The following is an 11,049-nucleotide window of genomic DNA, read 5'->3' as shown; positions in this document are numbered from 1 at the left end:
TATCTCTGGTTAATCTGAAATTTGGTCAATTTATGTTCCCAGCAGGATGAGCTTTTGATATCAACCCTTTGGTTTATGGCCAAGACATTTTCATCAGACATTACAGAAATGTTAGCATGGCTTTTCAACTCTGTATAGATACAATCTATCACTTAAATTATTCTCTAAAATCTGTGAAGTGGTTTTTATGTTGCGTAGAGACGGGATACGATATATCATGACTCATCAAGTCCCTGCACATAAGGATTGGTATACAGTAGTTGCATGAATCAAACATCTGCTAAGCACAAATACTGAAAGAAAATGAAAAACAAGAACAAATAGGTTTTGTAAAAGAATTTTCATTTGGCTTAAAACACATTGTTTAATTTAAGAGTGCAACTCCTCTGTCCTCAAATCGTCCAGCATACAGAGGTCTTCCCCAAACAAGTGATACTATATTACAAGCCCTCTCATCCAAAGTGACTAAAATACGTCCATATTTCAATAGTAGCAATGGCAGATTATCTCCTTTAATCTTTGTATGTAGAAGAATTTCACAGGATCGTCACTATAGGTCGTTTTTTTTACTTTGAAAGAGTTAAACCTTTGACATCTTCCTGCCCTTTTTTCCACCCACTGTATTTACATTCATGAATGTTTAACTAATGTCTCGCAATAAGTCTGTGACTAACCACCCAACCTCTCACACACACACACACACACACACACACTCCACTCTACAGTACCTTTAAGAAACATGTTGGACCACATTCCCTGATCCTCAAACAATGTTAATAAGATGTCACGCGGGAGTTGAAACATTTCTGGGACCTGGGAGAGTTTCTTGTTTATAGTTGCACTGTACCCTCAGCATTCAAAGGACTCTGCCTGTGTGAGTACACATTATATATGCCTCCTTTCAGAGAGCTGGTTAATTTTATATTGCATAAAGACGTTGGATGCACTGTTTAGATTATGTTTCTTTAATGATACTACTTCTTAAAGGCATATTCATATCCACATGCTCCCCACAGGAAAGTATTCTGTTATTTCTTTGATTACTTTGATTGCTATGGCTTGGATTGGATAATTACCTGGTAAGAGTTAAAGTTGTTATCGGGTGTCGTTTTGTGTTAAATAATGTCCTTTCTCTCAAACAGAGACAGATCCACAATGGAATTTGCTTGTGGCTTTGTCTATGTGCCGCCAGTGAGTCAGACGGACGTACAAAGATCTAATGGCCATGTCATTAAACGCTCAGGTGTGATTTATTTCTCCTCGTATAAAAGAAAGAAATAACAACCTCTAACACTAACACTAGTCTAACCACACTCACGTGGCATTTTTTGGCTCCTAGTTGCAGGAGCCAAAAATATTTGGTATTTGATATATTTCTTAGCCTCACTGGAGTTTGACACCAGAAAGTATTTCAGCTAAAACATGAGCAGGAAACCATTTAAGAGGCAAAGAGCTCTTACTCTGCTGTGTCTATCGCTGATTCATTTCACCTGCTGTCAGCTCCATTCTCTGACAGATGCCAAAAGGCAATCTGGGAAATGTAGGATCATTGTCTAAAGTATGAATTGAGAGAAAGATTCTATTTCAAAGACTGATGGTATGGTGAATTTTCTTGCTTCCTTCTTCAAAACTGCCTGAGTGACTGGTTGGTCAAGTACTGTGATGTGTTATGTAACCTGTGACTCCCACACACACACACACACACACACACACACACACACACACAGGAGACACTCCTTACAGATGTATTGCTCAGAATTGTATAGGTCACATTTTCTCACAGAGGAAGTTATTTTGTCTTCAATGCACATTTCTCCTGCAGGAAACTGTTCAGCATTAACAGCTGTTGTATACATTTCCTTTTTCTCTTAGCTCTCCTACCTCCTTGTAACCGAGTTCGTCCTCAGATGCCCCCCCCTCCTCCTCCAACAAACACTACAGAACCCAAGTCGCTAAAATTCCCCACATCTACCTCCAAGATCATTGAGCAGTTGGAGAAGAGCATATTGAAAAAGGTTGTCAAACCTGCTCTCGTCTATGAAAATGAAGGATGTCACAATAAAACTGAGGCGGCTTTATCCGTCAATACAACAGGCCAGCAGACGACATCTGCTCGAAGGACAGGTACAGTGAATGTGGAAGAATTGATTTGTTACTTTGAGACACTGTTTCATTCTTACATAGATACATTGATCGAATGATACATTACTACAATTATACATTGTTACATTGTTGCATAGATACATACATAGATTGGTTGATGGATCCACTCCTCAAGTCTGCTCCTGTCTATTTCACCCAGCTCTTCTTCCACCGCACATGAAACCTGCAGCAAACAGCCAGTCCCCTCCTGGCAGCCAGCCTCTCAACAGCACTCAGATACTTGCCTATGATCTGCCAAACACTGAGCCACATTTAAACACCCAGCCCTGGGATCCAAACTACTCATACAGTACACCAGAAGGCACTGGGGGCGAGGTGAAGCTGCCAGCCGATACCAGCAATGTGGCGGGTCCGACACCAGGTGAGCAGACATCTTTGTTTTTCCTAATTGTACCTAGATTTAACTAATTTAGGGAAGAGACAGGTCATTAAAATGTTCTCTGCTCTCATCTCAAGCTCCAGCCCTCCCACCAAGACCCTCATTCATGAAGTCAATGCCAGAGTACCTGGTGCTGATACCCTCGTCACGCTCAGCTCCTTCATCCTCTCAGAAATCCTCCTCAACTTCATCACTTTCCCACTCTGCTGGTAAATACAACAGCACCTGTCAAGGTGTGAAAGGACCAATATAGTCTACCATGACACATAACACTGATTTTGAATGCTCCCCACTCAGGATCAGCAGATAAGGAGCCACTTCCCGGTAATCCTAACGTTGTCCTAGTCAGTTTAGGGAAATTACTCTCAGAGGAAAGAGGTCAGTAAATTTTTATCATCGCCATAAAACCTTCATGAGTGGCCCTCTGGTTTTAGTTTCAGTATTATTATATATAATGATGACAATGATGATTGCATATTTCCAGTGCAGCCCATTGTAGGTGAGCCTACCTCCTGCTCCCAGTGTGGCTCTGTGCTGGACTCCTGCTATTACAATGTGGTAAGACCAAGAGTCATTGATTTCAAATGTGAAGAACAACTGTAAATCTCCCTGTAATCACTACGAGCATAAGCATTATTGATCATACCATAATTAATAATCTGGATTAATTGGGACTGAAGGGGGCCTGTTTTGATTTCAGTTAATGTTTCGTGGTAACGTTCTCGCTTTATGCTGAACTGCAGGTTAATAAGTGTCACTTCTGTGGATCCTGCGAGTCGACCAGCCCTCCCTGTATAATTCCCAGTATGAACTTCCTCCTCAACCCGGATGAAAAGCCCCTGTGTGCTGCTGACGCTCTGCTGATCTTCTGCATCGACACCTCGGGCTCCATGAGCAGCACCTCCCAGGTAAAGACGCGGACCTGTCGTGGACTCTGATCTGTTCATGCTTGTCCAACATTCACAAATACAACATGCGATGTCTTCAACTGATCAGACTCTCATTTGAAGGTGTCACTAGGAGAGCAGATTATCAACAGATCCCGTCTCCAGGTGAGTTTTTCACATTGCTCAAATGTCCTTTTATGAGCTCTACGAGTATAATGTCAACAATAGTTGTCCAGAAACAAAATCATGATGCTTCTGGTGAATTAAAAAATATTGTATTCAAAACAGTTTGTCCAGGAAGCTGTGATACAGTGTGTTCAGAGACTAAGTGAACAGCAGCCAGACATAAGGGTGGGACTCATCACCTTCAACCATCAGGTACACACAATCTTCCCTCTGATAGCACTAGTTGTCTAATGTCTTATGTTGTTCTTCAATCTTTCAGGTTTGTCTCCTATTTGAATAATCCTTTTCTTGTTCGTACTGTGTCTGTTTTTCCCTGAGTCACCGTGTCTTTTTGTCTTTCATTTGATTTAAGCGAATGTCGTCCGTCTTCAGTTCTGCCAGGCAGCATCATTGTAATCTTGAAAAACACTATGAATAATATGTTTTATTGCTGTTGCTTTTCTTTATGCCCTGATGGTGGTATTGCCAGGTTATGATGCACGGCCATGAGAATGTCACTTCACATTTCCTGAGTGGAGCTGAGTTGATTGACAGCGACTATCTGAAAGAGGCTGCAGCCAGTTTCCCCAGTCCACCTCCGCTCTGGCAGACCAAGGAGTTCTTACAGAAACAAGTTATGGGGTATATATATTTATGTGTGTCTGTGTCTGTGTGTATATGGATGTATGAAACTATATATTTATATGTGATGATACCCGTTTTATGATCAAATAACAAACATATCATCTTGATTCTGTTTTTTCCAAAAAAGATTATCTGAAAGTGGGACCACAGCTCTGGGTCCAGCTGCTCTCCTGGCAATTGCAATGGCCTCCAGACAGCCAGGGTCCAATGTAGGTTTGGTTTTTCAATCTTATGTTATTATATGTACATATAAACATGGTTTATATATATATATGGAATTATACAGGTATGGCACTATTATCTTGGAGGTCGGGCTGAAGTTTTATTTTTCTATTTTCTAAAAACAATACACACCTGATCTTGAAGGTGATTGTCTGTACAGATGGGAAGGCCAACACTGAGTTAGGAAATCTGGAGGTGGAGGACAATGATGCTCACACTCTCCTTTCATCCACCATCTTCTACCAGGAGCTGGGGGAGTACGCTGCTATGCAGGGGTTTGTACACATCTCTGAATTAATGTCGAGACTGGAAATGTGTGATCAAGCACATTACACAGTGAGTGGATATACAGATGCAGCCCGGTTAAACTTCACTGTGATGAAGATGATGCTGAAATATGCTTCTTCCATTAGTGTGACGGTGTCTGTGCTGTCCATAGAGGGAACAGACTGCAGGCTGGATGAGCTGGGACGTCTCGCCGACCGCACTGGCGGCAAAGTAAGAGACATTGTAAACCTGCATCGCATCTGATTCATCGTCGTATTTTTCAGATCAAGTCTTGCATTTCTAATGTCCTTGTGTTTGGCTCTTTTCCTCCAGGTGGTGGTATCAAGTCCAAACAGGCTGCACCCAGAGTTTGAACAGATCATTGACAACAGGACCACAGCTACACACTGTACCGTCACATTACTGCTGCCCAAATCACTGTAAGAGCTGCAACGTGTTTCAATATAACTAAATGCACTCAGTCGAGTGCATACTCCGGTTCCATTAAATTCAAACAAGCTGTACCAAATTACACTCATAGATATAAGTTCTCTAAATAGGCCTGATTTTTCTTTCATCAAGATCCATGAATTCTTTACTGAGAAATCAGTGAAAATTAAAAAAAACCCATCCTATTTCACAATGTTAAAGTAAGTGTATCCTCACCAGAACTTAATGGGTTATTTCCTGACCCATTCTGAATCCTCCACCAAGTTCCGTGGTCATAAAGTAGTTTGCAGACACACAAATAAACAAACAACCTGACAAAAGTGAAAACAGAACCTCCTTGCCAGAGGTAGTAATGCCTCAGGAATTGATCTAAATATTAAGCACATGAAAGAATTTGGAAGCACTTACATTACATTATCAACAGGGTCTGGCAGGATTGACGGATGTTCTCCTTTTCTGCAGACGAATGAGAGGAGAAAAGGAGTCAGGACACAAAGTGACAAGAGAGGTAGGGAATGTGGCCCCGGACACAGAGATCACCTTCCAGTTTGGAGTCAATGAACTCGACACCGAAGGTGAGAGAAAAAAATGCTGTCACCACTTGACTGTCTGTATTTTTATTTATTTTCTTAGTGCAGATCTAGTGCTTTGCTCAGTATTGTCACAGGTCGTGTTGTGATGTTTGTGCTGCCAGGTCTTGCAGAATGCTGATTGCTGTTGCAACACTGTAAGGGAGCCAGAGTCTCTGACAAACAAAAACTAAAAAAGCTGCTATAACGAATAACAGAAGAAATCTGGTCAGAGAGGAATTTGGATGCACATGTAACAACTTATTATTTCTCTAAAAAGAAAAAGACAAATTCTATTAATGAAGATCAATGACCCTGACTTTTAAACTTTGATAACCAAAATCTATTGAATTCATCCTTGAGTCGAACCAAACACTTGCAGCAAAAATAGAACTTCTCTCCATGTGGTCTTGAGTTATAATGTTCAAAAAGATGGGACGGAAAGATAGACAGAAAACACGTCTCCAGCAAATGGCTTTCTCAGGCATGGAGTCCTAAAAACTTTGAACCCTCTGGACTGATATCTGTGTTCTGTTTGCTTCTGCTCAGCGTCGGCTCCAGCCCCTGGAAGCTGTGTGTCCATCCAGCTGCTGATCAATTACCGACAGAGGAACGGACAGACGATGCTCAGGGTGATAACTGCAAACCGAGATGTCACTGATGACAGGTGATCATGTTGTTTCCATAACCACGGCGCTTCCCTCACTCGCACTTACAAACACACACCACTGTTGCACTCAGCTATCTGCATTCTTGAGGCGTTGGGAGTTTAAAGTCTTTATCTTTTGATACCTCCCATCAACAAGCCTCCCTCGGGACTGCAGTTGATTAGATGTATTATTTTACGACAATCTCAGAGAACCTTTAGGCAAAACAGCTTTGGAAAATCCAATGAGAGTGTCTGTTGCTGAGATACTGGGGCCTTCTCATCATGCAGAAATGTGTAATTCATATTCCTCATCAATTCTAATGTTGAGTCCCACAGTAATTTAACCTCTCAACCCAGTCTGCCTGCGTCATATCCAGAATTAAAATCTAAGCATCATTGTCCTCGCAGCTACAAAGCAGCCCCATGTGTGTGTTTGTGCTGTGATACAATTTCAAGGCTCAAGCTGTAAATGCTGAGATGCACCCTCATGATGAAAGTATGACCGTCCTTCTCAGCTCGGCGGCCCTGTCCTCTCTGTCTCTGGCCATCATTCAGCTCAACTCATCACAGGCCAGCGCCGCTCTGGCTGTCAGAGGCCGCTTCCAGGACGCCAGGAGGGAAGGGGAGCTGCAGAGGAAGCTGATAGAGAGAGCGATGTGAGTTACAGAGGGGCGATAATGTGCGAGCAGATAAATGATGGTGAAATCTGACAACTGGATTTAAATGAGGGTTGATTCTATATCCATGGACACGTAAAGATTTAAAATATAAGAGTTAAAAAAATAAACAGAAAAATCTTATTGAGTAGGTTTAAAAAGGGGTGAGTGTAAAATCACTTTTCATTAAACAACATGAGAAAAACTATAATTATTCTTGCATTTGAAGATGAAACTTAGCAGTTGGTGTAGTTGCACAGTAGAAATGTAGAAATTCATCTGAAGCACTATTGTTATTCTTTATTCTGTGATGAGTTTTTCCTGCATCAAATGTTTCCAGAAAACAACCTCAAGCAGATATGATTTTTTTCATCCTTTTAAATCAGAATCAGAACCAAGTAGGTTTTCAACATTCAAAGAATCTTCTTTGGGGTTTGGTGCCTAACAAAACAGAAGACTGGGCAGAAAGATAATGTTCACTTAAAAGCAATTATTATATAACAAAAAATATGCAATTTAATAAATATATAAGAAATGAAGGTCATTTTTTAGTAGATGTACAGTGTATTCCAGGCTGTGCAGCTCATGTGCTGTCTGTGTTTGCAGTGAATATAATCACAGTGCCCAGGACCAACAGACTTACCAAGAATGGATTAAAACCATGGAGCCAATATACAACAACATTCATAACTTCACACGGGTGAGTTTCTACTGCACATTTATTTGATTCAGTACCTCACATTAATCAAAACCACCAAAATTAAATGCTTATTTCCCCCCCCAGAGACAATCGGTCATCTCTGACTCACAGGTAACAAAATGTTCTTATTTCCATTTACTGTCCTTACACTCTGTAGTACTAAAATACTGCATTGCCCATTTTGCGTAATCTTCTTTCTGATATTTGTTCAATTCTTCTCCTGCCAGCAGTCTCTAACAGACGCTGGAGCAGCGCTGCTCTACACCATGAAGCACAGCAACAGGAAGTCCATCTCACTGAAGAACAAAGTTAAACTATAGTTACTCCCCCTTTTATCTTGTTGGAGGCAACTTAGGTCATGAGTGACAGGGATAAATAAAACTGCTGTTTGACTTAATCTGGCTGTATAAATATCCTTTAAATATTGTAAATGTATCACTGTATATCAGCTGAAAACATGCTCATCTGTGTCAATACATTTATTTGTGTGTAAGATTTCTTATATTTCCTGTTCCAGTTGCACACACAAAGTGCTGAGGCAGTGCACAGTGTATTTGACACCTTCCTAGTGGCAGTTTGAGCTTTTGTGTTGTCAAAAAAAAACCCTGACTCACAAACACATTATGCAGCTCACACCGTGTTCCTTTGGTTTCAGCAAAATACATCTCACAACCCCCAACGCAACAGCCAAGATATATGTTGTGCTGATCGACTGATTGTGATGATTATTTTAATTGTGTAGTAATGAATGTGATTTATTTCCACCAAATTTGATCATGCAACAGAACTTGATAACATAAGAGCAGCTGAGCATCATTAAGAGGCAAGGCAAGTTTATTTATGAAGCACATATCATGACACAGAGGTTCATCAAAGTGCTTTACATGAAAACACATCATAAGAACAGAGCTAAAGGACTAAGAAGTGCGAGGTCCTTAAAAAACTTTAAATTCATACAATGTCACAGTCAGCTTAAGAGTCAGAGAGAAATGAATACCAGCAATTAAAAGCTGAGGTGAACAAAACAATCTATAAGTTGTTTGGGGAACATCATTCTTCATTGCAAGTGAACGCAGCATTATCATGTTTTATTTTAATTCTACAGGAACATGAGCTGAGAGGTCTGAAGGGTTCATTTTGTGGAAGCAAGTGTTTTCCTTCATCCATAAACCATTAACTAATTAATAGTAGGAACATTCATCCACCGTCTGTACTGCTTATGCTTTAAGGGTCAAGATGAGGCTGGAGCCAGTAAGAATATTTGGAAGTCAATTTCTTTGAGTCATTGGAAGCCAAAGCAGAAATCTGAGAACTTGTTTAACGTTGTATTTCCCCCTGAAATTAATTGAAAGTGTAAGTATGTTTTTAAAGATCTTAATAAGATATGTATCCATTGATTCTTGCTATATTTAGGATATTGTGGCTGGTGTTGACTTGATGTGGGAGATGAAATCTTAGTCAATAATAAATTGAAGACAGAGAATTGTTGTTGATGTCTGCAGCTCCCCTTCCCTCCTGGTATAAATCATAATATTACAGAGGACAATGCTGCGTCCGTATTTAAAAGTGGCAAAGATAGTGAACAATGGAATAGACACAAAATAATAACGAACAAACAACAATCATGCCTGAAATAGAAGCCAAAGCATAGATGGACATGCGTTTTTCTGGTGCGGCCCTCACAACACAAACACGTAAATCAGAGCAAATGTCTGTGGAACAATTGAATGGACCATTATCCAGAGCCGGCAGGTTCCAAAACAACAGAACATAGAGGAACCAGGATTCAATCAGAATACGCAGAGTGATGCTGAACAGGTAGAAGCCCACTGTGCCTCTGTCTCTATGGAGATCAATCACAATCTGCCCTTTGGTGTCTTTGGACGCAACCTGAGCCACCTCTGTTCCCTGGCCCTGCAGCTCCATGTCTGCCTTCACCTGGCAGCTCCTCTTCTGGGCCCGGGAGCGCAGGTGAGAGGTGAACAGCTCCATGAGCATCACGGAGAAGATGGTCAGGACAAACATGAAGTTCCAGGCCACCATCATGGGTTTGTGGAAATGTCTGTTGAAGCAGGCTTTGATGCAGATGCTTTCCCCGGTGCCGTTGCAGGCAAAGTCCAAGTCCAGTTTGTGGAAGGGCAGCTCGGCCAGGAAGAGGATCACCACGCGGATGCACAGGAAGCCGAACCACACAGCGCGGCCCGTGTATGTGGTGGTGGCGTCCACTGCTGTCCGCAGGATGGGGATGAGGCCTGTTACTAACGCTGCCATAGTCACCACTGGCTCTTGTTTGTAATCTTAAAGTGGAAAGGTTGGAACAAAGAAAAACACTTCTGCTTAAATTGTGATCCTATTCATACAGTGGTGTAATGTAAGCAATTTGCTCAAGGATGGTACTTGATCACATTTTTGAGGTACTTGTACTTTCCACTTTCCACTCTCCATCTTGTCAGGAGTTGAGTTTCAGACAGTTTCAGAAAAAAGAAAATATATTTTTTAAATATGTAAGAAAAATAATATTATAGTCTACAGATTTTACTCTTTCCTGCTTTGTTAATCATCTCATAATTAATTTTATCTCATGACCCTTTAAACTGGATTCAACTACATTACAGTATAAAGTAATTAAAAATAGCTCCACCTCGAAAGGCTGCAGCAGCAAAATTCTGTTTACACGTTAATGCATAATCCATGGCTGTGTATTTGTGTACAATATTACAGTTTTCTGCAGAAGGCATTTTACCTTAAATATATTAAGTTGGTCTTCCTGGCAACATTTTGATACTTTTACTGAAGTAGGATTAGCAGGACCTTTATTAGCTTTTTTTTTTTCATTTTGTGATATTGGTGATTTCACTTCCAAATACTTTTTCCACCATTCTACATATATTTGACTAATCATTTCACTTTCAGCTGTGTTTATATACCATGATAGATATTTTCTTCGTGGCAGAAATTTCAGTTTTGAATTTAAAGTTTATTTCAGCTGAGAAAAATATATTGTTTCAGTCACATTCGTTTTTCCTTTCTCTTGTCTGAATAATAGGTTGCAGCACACACACTCACTAAAGCTTTACCTGCACTTGTTCTCATTCGCACAGATACAGATACACCATGTGTATGGATTGAAATTAATGGGAATAAAGTGTGAGAGATGAGAACTTACCTTCAAAAGTTGCAGCGGGCTAATGGAGAGATGCCACACTTACTTTGCATTATGTACTTTTGGGTGCAAGAAATGTTATTGTCATCAATATATGTGTTACACTTTCCCTCCAGACATGTGCTGAGCCAGTC

General features: G+C 40.6%; 2 protein-coding genes across 3 annotated transcripts; one reads left to right on the top strand and one right to left on the bottom strand.

Moving 5' to 3' along the window:
• Window positions 1-692: 692 nt before the first annotated feature.
• On the top strand, window positions 693-8,245 carry LOC109626657 (circularly permutated Ras protein 1-like). 2 transcript variants are annotated; one of them, XM_020082780.2, is made up of 21 exons: window positions 693-874; window positions 1,143-1,243; window positions 1,873-2,124; window positions 2,303-2,524; window positions 2,620-2,751; window positions 2,840-2,920; window positions 3,027-3,100; window positions 3,286-3,450; window positions 3,553-3,594; window positions 3,718-3,807; window positions 4,085-4,236; window positions 4,367-4,448; window positions 4,606-4,736; window positions 4,875-4,959; window positions 5,062-5,168; window positions 5,641-5,753; window positions 6,297-6,414; window positions 6,912-7,052; window positions 7,659-7,752; window positions 7,837-7,863; window positions 7,980-8,245. In XM_020082780.2, exons 2-21 carry the CDS (start codon window positions 1,156-1,158, stop codon window positions 8,070-8,072), a joined length of 2,289 nt encoding a protein of 762 aa, XP_019938339.2. In that variant the 5' UTR covers window positions 693-874; window positions 1,143-1,155; the 3' UTR covers window positions 8,073-8,245. The 2 variants fall into 2 exon arrangements, with proteins under 2 accessions (XP_019938339.2, XP_019938341.2); XM_020082782.2 differs by having other exon boundaries at window positions 700-874; window positions 7,983-8,245.
• Window positions 8,246-8,574: 329 nt separating this feature from the next.
• Window positions 8,575-10,977, bottom strand: gjz1 (gap junction protein zeta 1). Its single transcript, XM_069517946.1, has 2 exons — window positions 10,919-10,977; window positions 8,575-10,049 (listed from the first exon to the last, which is right to left on the bottom strand). The coding sequence occupies exon 2, from the start codon at window positions 10,021-10,023 to the stop codon at window positions 9,313-9,315; it is 711 nt and encodes a 236-aa protein (XP_069374047.1). The 5' UTR covers window positions 10,024-10,049; window positions 10,919-10,977; the 3' UTR covers window positions 8,575-9,312.
• Between the last annotated feature and the right edge of the window lie 72 nt (window positions 10,978-11,049).

This window comes from Paralichthys olivaceus, chromosome 21, assembly GCF_024713975.1.
Source record: "Paralichthys olivaceus isolate ysfri-2021 chromosome 21, ASM2471397v2, whole genome shotgun sequence".
NCBI classification, from domain to species: Eukaryota; Metazoa; Chordata; class Actinopteri; order Pleuronectiformes; family Paralichthyidae; genus Paralichthys; species Paralichthys olivaceus.
Note: the sequence above shows the minus strand (reverse complement) of the source record. Positions and strands in the feature narration are given on the sequence as shown.

Excerpts from the sequence above, each read along its gene's own strand:
- LOC109626657 (XM_020082780.2), top strand. The coding sequence starts at position 1,156 with ATGGAATTTGCTTGTGGCTTTGTCTATGTGCCGCCAGTGAGTCAGACG. Across the intron at positions 2,752-2,839 it reads ATCACTTTCCCACTCTGCTG|GATCAGCAGATAAGGAGCCA; the intron begins GTAAATACAACA and ends CTCCCCACTCAG. Across the intron at positions 5,754-6,296 it reads CAATGAACTCGACACCGAAG|CGTCGGCTCCAGCCCCTGGA; the intron begins GTGAGAGAAAAA and ends GCTTCTGCTCAG.
- gjz1 (XM_069517946.1), bottom strand. The coding sequence starts at position 10,023 with ATGGCAGCGTTAGTAACAGGCCTCATCCCCATCCTGCGGACAGCAGTG.